This window comes from Photinus pyralis, unplaced genomic scaffold (assembly GCF_008802855.1).
Source record: "Photinus pyralis isolate 1611_PpyrPB1 unplaced genomic scaffold, Ppyr1.3 Ppyr1.4_LG10, whole genome shotgun sequence".
Lineage (NCBI taxonomy): Eukaryota > Metazoa > Arthropoda > Insecta > Coleoptera > Lampyridae > Photinus > Photinus pyralis.
In genome coordinates this window covers 12,280,088-12,293,932 of record NW_022170250.1, presented here as the reverse complement: position 1 = coordinate 12,293,932, position 13,845 = coordinate 12,280,088, and the positions used below count along the sequence as shown (strand labels likewise).

General features: G+C 45.0%; 2 protein-coding genes and 1 pseudogene across 2 annotated transcripts; 1 reads left to right on the top strand and 2 right to left on the bottom strand.

Moving 5' to 3' along the window:
* Positions 1-733: 733 nt before the first annotated feature.
* LOC116161727 lies at positions 734-3,049 on the bottom strand. The gene is made up of 5 exons (XM_031475182.1): positions 2,784-3,049; positions 2,568-2,732; positions 2,075-2,523; positions 1,923-2,026; positions 734-1,746 (listed from the first exon to the last, which is right to left on the bottom strand). Exons 1-5 carry the CDS (start codon positions 3,010-3,012, stop codon positions 762-764), a joined length of 1,932 nt encoding a protein of 643 aa, XP_031331042.1. The 5' UTR covers positions 3,013-3,049; the 3' UTR covers positions 734-761.
* Positions 3,050-6,752: 3,703 nt separating this feature from the next.
* LOC116161730 (UDP-glucuronosyltransferase 2C1-like) lies at positions 6,753-9,126 on the top strand. Its single transcript, XM_031475184.1, has 4 exons — positions 6,753-7,627; positions 7,673-7,895; positions 7,946-8,165; positions 8,215-9,126. Exons 1-4 carry the CDS (start codon positions 6,818-6,820, stop codon positions 8,462-8,464), a joined length of 1,503 nt encoding a protein of 500 aa, XP_031331044.1. The 5' UTR covers positions 6,753-6,817; the 3' UTR covers positions 8,465-9,126.
* Positions 9,127-11,234: 2,108 nt separating this feature from the next.
* On the bottom strand, positions 11,235-12,976 carry LOC116162360 (annotated as a pseudogene).
* Positions 12,977-13,845: the final 869 nt, after the last annotated feature.

Here is a 13,845-nt window from a genome sequence, read left to right as displayed (position 1 = left end):
ACATTTCGGGGAAGAATATGAAACCGGCGGGGGGAGGGGGAGTCTGGGCGGTATGGAATACCATCCAGAACAAAGAAAGATTCAATCCTCCTTTTTTACCATTATCATAAAATTTTCGTGTGCTAAAAGGAATGACGGGGGGGGGGGGATTCCGCCCCCTTCGCACCCCTGGTGCTACTTTCTCCCCCACAAAACGTTGATTCCTCAGAACTCATATTATAGTTTTTGGGTAGATCATCAAATCCTCTTTTGCTATGAAGTATTGCAGAACGTAGTACCGGGAGGGTCTGGGGGCTATGGAAACTCCCCAGGACAAAGAAAGATTCGATCTTCTTTTTATACAATTCTCATTCTCAGATTTTCGTGCGCTAGATGGAATGACTGGGGAGTATTCCATACCCCTAGATCCTCCGGTGCTACATTCTCCCCCTCAAATGGAATACCCTCCGTCCCAATGTTCCTCCTACAGTAAGCGCACTCCTAATAAGGTCACAGAGTGGCCTAGTCGGTACAAGCGGTTTACAAATCCAACCTTGGGGAACAAAAAACCAAAGGTAAGGGTTACCTAATGGTTTAGGCGCCCCCTTGAAGAAGTTGCCTGGGCAGTTGGCAGCTTGCTCCTTTTTAAGCATGAACTCCGGATAACTTTGGCCTGGGCCCCTCTCCGCAATGTTTCGCATACGGAGCGATAACCCCGTTTAAAAGTTGGAAGGTGCGAAAGGAACGGAATCACTTGCTAACAAAAATTGTATTCATACCAATCAATCGTCACAATACGCCAAATTAAAGTTAAGTATCTCGTCGCTCGTCAAAAACCGCACGTCGCTCTGACTGTCGCTCGTGGAGCTCTTCATTTTGTAATCTCGACATCCGACGAACCGACGTCGTCTTATTAGAATCGTTACTAGCACCGCCAGAAGCAGCGTCAACGTTAGTACGGCTGCAACAATGATTATGTTACGATTTTCTACTGGTGGCACCTTCGCCCCCTTGTCAGGGAGATTCTTCTTCACGCTCGAGGTGAATGAAGACGTAAATGGGGTGAAATCGATGACGTCCTCTTCGTCTGGCGAAGTTGGGATGGTTACTATCTCGTCTATTGGTAGCTGAATTGGTTTGCTGGTTGTTGCTTCCGCTTTGAGGGTTATTGCAATAATTTTTGTTGTGTGGTGGATAGTTTGTGTTGTTGTAGTACTTTTGGTTGTTGACGGTGTTTTTGTTGTCCTCTTTGTCGTTGGACTTGTTGCCTTTTTTGTCACCTTCTTTGTTGTTGTACTTGTTGGTCTCTTTGTCGTTGTACTAGTTGTCGTCTTTGTTGTTGTAGTTGTCGGCCTCTTTGTCGTTGTACTAGTTGTCGTCTTTGTTGTTGTACTTGTTGGTCTCTTTGTCGTTGTACTTGTTACCCTCTTCGTCGTTGCGGGTGTCCTTTTCATTGGCGTAGGCAGTTTCGTGGTTCGAAGTGTGGTGGTTGTTTGCAGCGTTGGTCTTGTGGTTGGGGGCGCTTCGGTCGTTTCCAACGTAGAACTCTGCGTACTCGATTCGTCCGTAGGGGTCGCGTCGGTTGTCACGCTCATAGAGCTGTACTCCTCTGTGCCTCCCAACACACAGGTTGCTATGTAATCCAAACAGCATCGATTGTTGTCGATGCAATTTTCGTCGCAATCGCATGGGAGTGAGCTGTTAAAGGTGTCGCACCTGTTCGCGCATGATTGAGTATCGTCGTCCTCCCACGTGTACTCAAAGTCCCTAGAATATCATCGTTAATAACCAAGATCTCTAGGTCTGCAAGTATCGGCCATACTATTCGCGTAAAAAGTATGTAGTTTGGGGCCTAATAAATCAAGGCTCAAAACGCTAAACAAGAGAGCCGCCGTCCTACATACTTTTTGGGCGGACAGTAAGCTCTTGATTTGTGTACTTACCGTTCAGTCGAGGCATCGTCCATGATGCAGTTCGGAATTATATTCACATCATCGATTGCAATATCGCTATAGTAACTCTCACCTCGGATACCTTCGATGACGATCTGAAAGTCATCTCGGTAAACCACGCGAAGCTCACTTGCAATACCCACCTGGAAATCTTCGTCGATCGGCCCAAGAAAGCTCCGGCTCCTAATCCAGTGCTCGCCGTGATTCCCCGACTTCCAAAAGAACGCCTTCGCCGGCTCCAGTTTCCAATTGTCCGATTCCTTTTTGAGGTACACCCGTAGCTGGCCGGTCGTGCTGCCGTACATGTGGAAGTAGAACTCGAAGCAGACGTCGCTGTCGCTGATCCTATCGTAGATCGGGGAGATGAGGCGGGCCGTGTCGTTTATGTTGCGGAACGAGGACTCGATGTACATGTAGTAGCCGGCCTCGTTCGCCCCCTTGGTGTGATCGTAGCTGGGACCCGTGCCCAGATGGCCGCTGGGGGTCCTGAAGTTTTTTCGCTTCCAATCGAAATCGTGGCGAAGGTCGTGGTTCCATCCGCAAAGGTCGACGGTTTCGAAATCGCACTGCAATTTAGGCACGGTGTTGCTCTCTAAAATTCGAGTGAGTTTGTTGCCTAATTCGGGGGAGGCTTACCGATGCACGATGGAAGCTTGTTGTCCCAATGAAGACCGTCGCAATACGTCGCATTCTCACCTCGCAGTACGTAGCCGGGCTTGCAAAAGAAATTCAGTACGCCTCCCCGGTGCGAAGGGTAAATGAGTGCGTTGGCGGGCGGGCTGACCTGAGTGCAGCTCGAACCTGAAGATGATCTAGTTAGAAACTTAGAGGTAGAGGTCTTACGAAACGTACGGACGCATTTGGGGATCAGTCCATCCCATTGCCCATTATCGCACGTGCTGTACCGTTCTCCGGCGATGATGTAGCCAGGATTGCACGTGAACTTCACGAAGCGATTTTTTTGCCGGTACCGCACCCTTCCGTTTCTCAGCTTGAGCGTCGGGCAAGGTAAACGCTTCGGCGTCGCGATCACTTCCAAAACGAACGACAGCAGCACGACGCTAATTAGGTTGAAGTTCATTTTTAGCGCACTTCCAAATACTTTCTGTGTCAATGCGCGCCTTATCCCCCTGCACTTCCTGAGGATGCTGATAAGAAAGGAAGTACCTATCTTCTGGATACGCAGAATGGATCTTTGCCGATCGGAGAATACAACGCAGTTGTTGTTAGATAGTCCGGAGTATGACAAGTTGCCTACATTTTCACAAAAATTGACGGATTTACCATTATCTGGCAATTTGGGATGTGCTGTTTCTGCACGGCAGCCTCTTGAGGACGGTAAAGGCATATCAAATACAGCAGGGGAAGGGCTTTAAAACTTTCAAAAGGCCGTTTAAATACTAAGAAGGCTCTTGGAAACAGTTGAAAACTTTGAAGTGCTTCGAAAGACTCACAAAGCTGAGCGCTGGAAGGTTAAGAAAGACTTTTAAGGGTCTAAAATAATGTAGAAGGCCCTTGGTGCCCTTAGTGACGATGTTTAAAGCACATGAAACCTTTTAAAGCTTCACTAGACTAGAAGACTCGTACCGTGCACTGTACACGACTCTCACGAGCTCTTAAAAACCCTCAAAGATACTTAAAGACTTAAAGAGGAAAGACAATCTTAGGGGCTCTAAAGGTTTCTGAAATCCTGTTGGAAATTCTTTGATGGCCCAGCTCAAATGCTTTCAAAAACCCTTGGAATCTTTGCACCTTTAAAGCTTTTGGAAGCGTTTACTCTTGGTAACTTTTTAATGGATCTTAAAAACCTTCAAAGGCTCTTGGAGACGCTTGAAAGCTTTTACAAGCTTTAGAGATGCTTTTAATGTTCCATGAATGATTTTTCCTGAAGGCTCTCAAAGAGTGCGTGAGGAAGAACGTAGAAGGTGATCTGTGGTGGGAGGGGGGGGGNNNNGGGGGGGGGGAGGGGGAGATATGGAATACACCCTAGCAAAGCAAGCGTCAATGTATCGAGTACCCTCTAGTGCGCAAAAACCTTATGATAGTTGTAGGAAAATGAACATTGAAATTTTTCTCTTGTTGGGAGGTATTCCATATCCCCCCAAACCCCCCGGTTCGGCATTCTCTCTAAAATATTTCAAAAAGCACGGCCGAACGTAACACAAGAAGCTTGTGGGGTAGGGAATACTTTTTAGGCGATGAAGATTCGCTGATATTTTATGGGAACCATCACGAGCGTTGTTAAGGTTGAACATTTTGAAGAAGACCGTAGAACCGGGGGTCTGGGGGTATGGAATACCGCCTAGGAATGCAAGATTAAATGTATGGAATACCCCCAGTGCGCAAAAACCTTATGACCGTTGTAGGAAAATGAACAGTCTACAGTTTACAGTCTACAGTCTACAGTTTACGGTCTACAGTTTACGGTCTACAGTTTACAGTCTACAGTTTATAGTCTACAGTTTACAGTCAACAGTTTACAGTCTACAGTTTACAGTCCACAGTTTACAGTCCACAGTTTACAGTCTACAGTTTACAGTCTACAGTTTACAGTCTACAGTTTACAGTCTACAGTTTACAGTCTACAGTTTACAGTCTACAGTTTACAGTCTACAGTTTACAGTCTACAGTTTACAGTCTACAGTTTACAGTCTACAGTTTACAGTCTACAGTTTACAGTCTACAGTTTACAGTCTACAGTTTACAGTCTACAGTTTACAGTCTACAGTTTACAGTCTACAGTCTACAGTCTACAGTACAGTCTACAGTCTACAGTACAGTCTACAGTCTACAGTACAGTCTACAGTCTACAGTCTACAGTCTACAGTTTACATTACAGTCTACAGTTTACAGTCTACAGTTTACAGTCTACAGTTTACAGTTTACAGTTACATTACAGTCTACAGTTTACAGTCTACAGTTTACAGTCTACAGTTTACAGTCTACAGTTTACAGTCTACAGTTTACAGTCTACAGTTTACAGTCTACAATTTACAGTCTACAGTCTACAGTCTACAGTCTACAGTCTACAGTTTACAGTCTACAGTTTACAGTCTACAGTTTACAGTCTACAGTTTACAGTCTACAGTTTACAGTCTACAGTTTACAGTCCTACAGTTTACAGTCTACAGTTTACAGTCTACAGTTTACAGTCTACAGTTTACAGTCTACAGTTTACAGTCTACAGTTTACAGTCTACAGTTTACAGTCTACAGTCTACAGTCTACAGTTTACAGTCTACAGCTTACAGTCTACAGCTTACAGTCTACAGCTTACAGTCTACAGCTTACAGTCTACAGCTTACAGTCTACAGCTTACAGTCTACAGCTTACAGTCTACAGTTTACAGTCTACAGTTTACAGTCTACAGTTTACAGTCTACAGTTTACAGTCTACAGTTTACAGTCTACAGTTTACAGTCTACAGTCTACAGTACAGTCTACAGTCTACAGTCTACAGTCTACAGTCTACAGTTTACATTACAGTCTACAGTTTACAGTCTACAGTTTACAGTCTAAGAAATAGAAATTGGGTTGCACAGGCGAAAAAGATTAGATCAGAACGGTATTTTATTTCTTACTGCTGACAGGCCCCTTTATTGCTTTTGCTTTAATTAGTAAACGAAAACTTTGAATAATAGGTATATTTAAGGGCAAAAAACCAATTTCGACAAAAAATTCAAAGGGCTGTAACTTTTGATCAAGTAGTCCGATCTTGGAACTGTTTGAAATTATGGATTCTACAGGCCACATTCTATAAGAAAATATTTTTTTCCGGTCGATCTGAGACAATTTTTTTTTCGGGGCAAAAAAAGGCAGTGTATAACCTTCCTTTTTTTCCAAAAATCGACTGCCCCCCCCCCCCCCCCCACGTAACACCATAAGTTTGTGGGATAGGAAATACTCCTCAGGCGAGGAAGATTCACTAATATTTTATGGGGACCATCACTAGCGTTGTTAAGGCTGAACATTTTGAGAATGACCGTAGAACCGGGGGTCTGTGGGTATGGAATACCCCCTAGGAATGCAAGATTAAATGTATGGAATACCCCCGCAGTGCGCAAAAACCTTATGACTGTTGCAGAAAAATGAACATAGAAATCTTTCTCTTGTTGGGGGGTTTCCCTGCCCTCCAAACCTCCTGATTCGGCATTATTCCCCAAAATATTTAGATTCAGCATCTAAAAATGGAAAAGTCGAGCTAAACATTATTTTACGTGGACGCTACGTGTTTCGAGCGCTCCACAGTTCACGAACTTTTATCTCCAAACTATTAATCCATTATTCAACAAAGACACACCTTGATACCAGGAAAGCTGTCTCCGAATAAATCCGATCAGATTTCTTCAATCTGAGCGGAACATAAGGTAAATATATCTATATTTTGCAAGTCATTCTCCATTCTTGTCTGAATACGAGCTGCGACCTAGGGGGGCCCCGAAGAAAATTTCTACAACTCTAGTAGAAAATTTGAGAGATATACGTCTTTCGCTATAGAAACCGTTGCACGTCAGTGATTTGTGTATCAATTTCAGACATATGCTGCAACACTGCAACATGTACAAAAAAAAACAAGTGTGCGAAATCTATAGAAAACTTGTCTGAAATTGATTCATAAATCAATGACGTGCATCGGTTTTTATAGGGAAAGACGTATACTATAAAGCACTTTAATAAAACCATTGAATAAAAAATTAATTTTATTCAATGATAAAACATACTGTTTATACATACACCCAACTGATGGTAAGGTCAAAAGTCAGAATTGTTTTTGGTGATAAAGAAATCAGTCGCCCGACTGATCCTTTTTACCATATTTTCGTTAAATACACATGTCCATCCTCGCATAACTTGTCTGATAGTGAAAAGTCTCGTGCTGTTAGAAAACATGCGTGCGTTTTTTCTAAACCTGTTCCTAGCCGTAACCTGCACGAATGGTGCCCGAATTTTGGGATACATACCGACGCCGTCCTACAGTCACCAAGTTCCATTTCAAGCACTTTGGCGAGAACTCTCTCTGCGCGGTCATCAGGTAACGACGATAACCTCGCATCCGATCAACGATCACACTCTGACGAACCTGACCGAGATCGACCTGAGCCCGATGCTCCAAAGTGGTACGTCCTTCAACCCGATGGAGATCGCCCTATTAGGTGTGATCGGCGGATTCCGGATGTTCTTCGAGCAAATGGTCGACGTGCTCGGCGCGGAGCTCGCGTACGATCCGGTATTGGACCTCATTAACGGCGACGGTCGCTTCGATCTGGTCATCGGGGAGCACCATTTCGCAACTCCCTTCGCGTTTGCGCACAGATTCGGCTGCCCGTCGATTGGGGTGATATCGATAGAGGGCTGGAGTGCCCACTACGGGTTGGTTGGAAGTCCTAACCATCCCATCTTGTATCCGGAGTTCTGGAGCGCTTGGGACGATCGGCTCTCGATCGTGCAGCACGTCGAGAACTTTATACTTTACTTTTGGACGCGGATGCACCTTATGGATTACATGCTTGAAATGGATAAACAGCTCATAGACAAGCACTTCGGGTCGGATTACCCAAGTCCACAGGCGTTGATGCAAAACGTAAGCTTGCTCTTTGTTAACTCTGAGCCAGTTTTCAACCCTCTCAGAGCGTTGATGCCATCCGTCATACAAATCGGCACAGCACTTGCTCTGACTGCATCAAAACCACTTCCAAAGGTAAGTGCGGTATTACCGGGTAAGGCTGTCTCACGACTTTTGCAGGAGTTAAAAGCAACTTTGGACAACGCATCCAACGGTTTTATCTACTTTAGCCTGGGGTCAAACGTACAAAGCGAAATGTTACCTCCCGAACTTCTAGACGTATTCCTTTCCGTTTTCGCCGAGCTTCCTTACACGGTGCTGTGGAAATTTGGCTCGGACATTTTGCCAAATAAAACCGATAACATCATCATTTCGAAGTGGTTCCCGCAACCGGAAGTGTTGAGTTGGGTGCCTCAACGTTTCGTTTCACATTAACTGGACGCTTACTTTTAGAACATCCCAACATTAAGCTCTTTATAACGCAGGGAGGAGTGCAGTCTCTGGGCGAGGCGGTCAGCGCACACGTGCCGATCGTCGGCGTTCCTTTTCTGGTCGACCAGCCGTACAACGTTAAGAATTTGGAGCGTAAAGGCTGCGGGTTGATGCTCGACTACAGAAACCTTGACCGGGAACAATTTAAGCTCGCTATTTTGGAGGTTATCAATAATCCCAGGCGAGTATGCTTCGTTGTCCTTAGGGCTTGATCTGACAGAAGTGTTTAGGTATCGAAATACGATGAAGAGGCTATCCGAGCTAGCACTGGATCAACCGATGACGGGAGTTGAGAAGGCAGTGTGGTGGGTTGAGTACGTACTACGTCACAAAGGCGCTAAACACCTTAAGAGCCCATTTTTGGACTTACCTTGGTACCAGTATTTGCTACTAGATGTCATTGGCGTTGTGGTACTGACACTTTGTGCCATTGTACTCTCGCTGCGATATACCATTAGGATAATTGGGAAAATTGTTTAATGTTTCAGCAAATACGAAACCCGCTAACTGAGTATTTACCAATTGGAAGTGTGACACTAACCAACCATATTCAGATTCAATTAAAAATAAACTTACACGTTTCAATATCGAATAAAGGTCGTTTTTCGTTCGTTGAAGAATGGTTTTAAAGGGTCTAAAAGCAGCTAAAGTACCTTAAAGTGTTCTCCTCCCTTCTCGCATTGCTAAAGGCACAAGATCAGCAATCTGCACGAGCTGAGGAAGCAGCATGACACAGCGAAGAGTTGGTGAGGTACTTCCTCCAATGAATGAACGGTTAATCAAAACATACAAGGTAACATCACATTGATAATCAACTCCCACGTGAATACACAAATTAATACTCAATAAAATAAAGGGCTAACCATCTGGAGATAGAAACAAACGTGAGGTTCAGCAACGGTACTCAAAACAAAAGCTTGGGACACGCCGAGAAGGCTTAAAGTAGATATCGAGACGTCTCAAAAAGAGCACGAACAAGCTCAAAGAAAACAATTAAAGAGCAGCTTGAAAGAAAAAAGATTCAAAGAAGGAGCTCTGATGGTTAGAAGCAGGCGTCAACAAGGCTAGAAAAAAGAGTAAAACAGTCGCGGAGAAACGTCTGAAAGAAGCGTCGGACGGAGTCGAAGGGAAAGCAAAGAAGGCTCGAATGCTCAAAGCAGATGCTACATGGATCAAAGAGGGCGTCAAAAAAACCTGAAAGGTGTATGAAAATGGCTCGAACGAAGTGCCGACAAGATCCGAAAAGAGCATAGGAAAGGATCGACGAAAGAGTGAAAAGGGCTCGTAGAACGACGTGTTGAAAAAACCAGAAGGAGGCGTCGAGAACGTTCAGGGCAGGCGTCGATAAAGTACGACGGGTTGCGTTGAGAAAAAGCTCAAAGGGGATATAAAGGTGGATTGACGAGGGCGTCGGGAAAGCACGAAGACTGTATCGTGAAGGTTCGAGAAAACTCAAAAACGGAATTGAGAAGGTTCAAATTAGGGTTGAAAAATGCACAAAAAAGAAGCCGAAAAAGCTTGAAGATTTCGAGAAGGCTAAAAAAATGCTAAAAACAAACGGGAGGAGGCGCGAATAGATCTCGAATAAAGGGTCAAAATACTCGAAAGAGGAGTAAACGGAATTTAATGCATATAAGTTCCGTAGGCTAGAAGCGACAAGGCTCAAGAATGGTGCCGAGAAGGCTCGAAGAGGAATCAAAGAAAGGTCGAAGGATCAAAGCAGATCGAAAGAGATCGAATAAGTAAGAGTCCAGAAGACTTGAAGGGTGTATGAAGAAGGCTCGAAGGAAGTGTCGACAAGACTCGAAAGGAGCATTGTGAAGATCAAGTAAGGTGAAAAGAATGCGCAATTTGACAAGGCTCGAAGAATACGTGAAGAATGGGAGAAGAAATCTCGAATCAGAGGGGGAGAAGGATCGATGAAAGTTACCAGAAAACGCGCAGAATGATCAAAAGTGGGGTTAGAGTGCGTTGAGAAAGCTCGAAAAGGTAATGGAAGAATCGAAGAAACTTAAAGGATGTATCGAGAAGGTTCGAAGAATGTATCGAAGAGAAAATAGGCGTGAAGAATGTTCAAAGGGGATGCTGATTCTACTTAAAGAAAGTGTGAAGAAGACTGAAAGGGAGCTCGAAACAAACGAAAAGAAAAACCGAAAAGGAACATAAAAGACTCGAAGGAAGTGTCAAGAAGAAGGAGCCCAAACGAACGTCGACAAGGCTAGAAGGATGAGGTCCGAAGAAGAGCACCGAAAAGGCCCGAAAGGAGGCGTCGTGAAGGCTTGAATGCGAAAATGGTGAAGAAGGGAATTCAAAACACAGCCGCAAAGGCTTGAAGAAGATTTTGAGACGGCCCGAAGGAAGGTTGAAGCAAACGGGAACATGGTTCCGAAGGAGGCGCGCAGAAAACTAAATAGCCTTAAAGAGGACCCAATGAAGAAGCTCAGTAGGCTAGGAAAGTGAGAAGGTTCGAAGATGGCGCCTAGCAAATTCGAAGGGGAAGGTTCAAAGGCTCAAAGTAGATCTAAAACGTATCAAAGAACACGCCAAAGAAAATTGAAGAGTGTATAGAAAAGGTTCAAAGGATTTATCCGCGAGCGGCATGGGGAAGGAACAAAAAAAGGCATAATGAAGTCGCATAATAAAGCTGGAAGAAAGCGTCAGAAATGGAAGAAGAACAGAAGAAGAAATTGTGGGCTCAAGTGAAGGCTCAAAGCGAATTAGCAGACGTAAAACAGATCGAAGAAGGCCTCAAGGGAACTCGAAGAGAGACATAAAGGGCGTTTGAATGAAATATCGAGAAAGGGAGAAGGATCATAAGAGGCGCGAGGAAGGCCCAAAGGAAACGTTGATAAAGCTCGAAAAAAACGAAAGAATGGAAGAAGAAAACTCGAAACAGACGGGAAAAAGATCGTTGAAATATCCAAAGACACGCGCAGAAGTGTCACGAAGGCTCGAAAGCTGAGAGGATGGGTAAAGGAGAAGGCCCGAAGAAGATGCAAGGAAGGTTCAAAGGTGTAAAGAAAGCGCAAAAAAGGCTCAAAGCAAATGCGAAGGAGATTCAAAAGAAGCAGGGCGCAGGAGATGGCGATGGTACCGAACAGGCTCGAAGGGGAAGTGAAGAAGACTCAAAGGCTTAAAGCAGACGTAAAAAGGAACGAAGAAGGTGTCAAGGGTGAATGAGGAAGGAGGCGTCGATGACTTGGAGAGAGCGCCGAAAAGTGGAGGAAGACATCGAGAAGTTCAGATTGAATTGTGTGTTTATTTATATCTATCTTAAGGCTTAAATTTATCTACATAATGTGAGCAACTCGTGCCATCATTGGCTTTTTTTCATTCGCAACGCGGATAGTGCCGCCACCTTCCGCCTGACGAATCGAACTAGTGACCTAAGGACGAAAACTACTGTCAGTAGCGTGACCGAGACGACGAACAGCAATGTCCCGATTACGTCCAGTAGCAGATACTGATACCACGGTATGTCCAGCAGTGGACTTCTCAGATGTTTCGCTCCCTTGTGACGTATGACGTACTCGGTCCACCAGACCGCCTTTTCGAGTCCGCTCATTGGTTGATCTCGCGCCAGTTCCGCTAGCTCGATGAGAGTGTTTCGGTACCTGGTACGCAAATGTTAGCCGGAAAACGCCGTGTAGTTCCCTTACCTTGGATTGTTGATGACCTCCGAAATGGCCTGCTTGAAGCGATCTCGCTCTAGCTCATCGGGGTCGATGGCCAGTCCAAAGCCCATATTCTCCATCTTTCTCACGTTGTACTGCTGATCGCCGAGGAAGGGGATGCCGACCATTGGCACGTGGGAGTAAATGGCTTCGTCCATGGACTGTAGCCCCCCTTGCGTTATGAACAGTTTGATGTTTGGGTGCCCTAAAAAAGCAATTGGAGGAAATGGTGCCTAACCAAATCGATTACACTTACTTAGCACATCTTCCTGTGGAAGCCACTTGGAAATCTTCACGTTCGTGGGCTTGTCTGGGATTTCTTCCCCGAACTTCCACAGTACAGTATACGGCAGCTCGGCGAAAACGCCCAGAGGGTTTGTATGGTCTTGTTAGGAAGGTATTCGCTTTGCACGTTTGATCCCAAACTGAAGTAAATAAACCCGTTCGTGGCGCTGTCCAATAACAGTTGGAGATCCTGCAATTGGAGCATGTTTGAAAGCGACCTTGTGAGAGCTTTGGCTTACCTTTGGAAGAGGTTTGGGTGGGTTTCTGTGGGAACCTCCGCCGATTTGCACTACAGTCGGAACCAAATGGGGTCCGCATTGACGAATAGCATGCTGATATTTTGCGCCATCTCCCCAATTGGAGGGTAGTGGCTTCCAAAGTGCTTGTCTATTACTTTCCGTTGGAGTTTTCCCAGCACGTGCTCGTTGTAGAGAGTCAATCCAATATCGACAACGAAACTGGTAACGCGTTCAAACAGTGATAGCTTGTTTCCATACGGCAAAAGGGCGTCCGGGTATAAACTGGAGTGCACGGGATTGCCGACGTATCTCAGTATACCGCTCGGAGCATCGATGGAGAGCATCCCGATGAAAGGACAATTGAATCTCACTGCAAAAGGCAGAACGCTATCCCACAGGTGCTCCATGATTACCAGATCGAACTTGGCATTTTTGTCGTCGAGAAGCTCGCGAACAGCCGGATGCGCCAATTGCATGTCCACCATGTCGACGATGAGCGCGAACATGCGTCGTGTCTTCTCAAAAATATTCAATCTGCTATCCTCCATCATCTGCTTCAACCCTTTATCTGGAGATTTAGTAAAGACGCTCAAATCGATCTCCGTCAAGTTGGTCAGCTTCGGATCTTTGAGCGGATGTGTTGTGATCGTTGTCACCTGGTGACCGCGCAGAGAAAGCTCTCTCCATAGCGGTTTGAACACCGCTTGGTGGCTGTAGGCGGGAGTGAGGACGACTCCCAAAATTCTCGCGGCACTCGCACTGCCGACCAGGAGGCACAGTTTGAAGAGCCACATCTTGCTCGGTTGAAAGTGAATCGCTGTGGATTGCTGCACGAATTTAAACATAGAGATAACGCTCAAGTGCGGCGATAACACAATAGACTACCTACTATCTAAGCCTCTTGGCTTGTCATTGGATGACGATGTGCTTATTTTTCATTGGGAGTGGTGTAATTGAATGTCATTGCCATGACAATACATTTACGCGTGTAGCGATAAACGATGATGCGAATGCTTTGCTAAAAAGAGGAAAACCTATAAGGTTTTGGAGACATTGAGGAGCTTTTTAAGGCTCAGCTACTAAAAGAGGGACTTAAAAACCCTGTGAAGTTTTCGCAGGTGAACTTTGAAGATCTTAGGGACTGTTTTAGATCTTTATCGGCCCTTGAGGGCTCATCCATTAAAGAGAAAACAGAGAAGGAAGGTTTTTGAAAACCCTTGAGGCATTTTCGGGCCCTTAAAGGCTCTACCGAGAATCCAGATATTCTAAACGCCTTTACTGTGGCCCTTTGGGGCTCTTGAAAACTTTGGGATCCTGTTTTCACCCTTTTAAGCTATCAAAGGCTCGGCGATTGCAGAGAGATAAATGTAAAAGGATCTGAAAAACTTGGAAAGGCTATTGGTGCCCTTTGAAGCCCTTGCGTACTGTTCTCAACCCTCGAAAGCCTCTCATTCGTTAGAGAGAGGAGACCATGAAATGCTTATGAAGGCCCTTGGAAATTCTTTGGAAGCCTTTAGGTACTTTTTTAACCCTTAATTAGGAGAATCTAAAACTTTAGCCCTCTTGAGGATTGTTTTCCACTCATAAAAGCTCGTTTGAGGTCAAACTATTAGAGACAAGAGAAGCCTTCGCGCAGATTTTGGAAACTTTTGGGATCCTGGAA

What these genes read in the sequence shown, in the direction of transcription:
- LOC116161727 (XM_031475182.1), bottom strand. Translation starts at nt 3,012, where the DNA reads ATGAACTTCAACCTAATTAGCGTCGTGCTGCTGTCGTTCGTTTTGGAA. An exon ending in CGATCGACGAAGATTTCCAG is followed by an intron (nt 2,027 to 2,074) that starts GTGGGTATTGCA and finishes GATGACTTTCAG; the next exon opens with ATCGTCATCGAAGGTATCCG. An exon ending in GACGATGCCTCGACTGAACG is followed by an intron (nt 1,747 to 1,922) that starts GTAAGTACACAA and finishes ATGATATTCTAG; the next exon opens with GGACTTTGAGTACACGTGGG.
- LOC116161730 (XM_031475184.1), top strand. Translation starts at nt 6,818, where the DNA reads ATGCGTGCGTTTTTTCTAAACCTGTTCCTAGCCGTAACCTGCACGAAT. An exon ending in CATCAAAACCACTTCCAAAG is followed by an intron (nt 7,628 to 7,672) that starts GTAAGTGCGGTA and finishes CGACTTTTGCAG; the next exon opens with GAGTTAAAAGCAACTTTGGA. An exon ending in GAGGTTATCAATAATCCCAG is followed by an intron (nt 8,166 to 8,214) that starts GCGAGTATGCTT and finishes AGAAGTGTTTAG; the next exon opens with GTATCGAAATACGATGAAGA.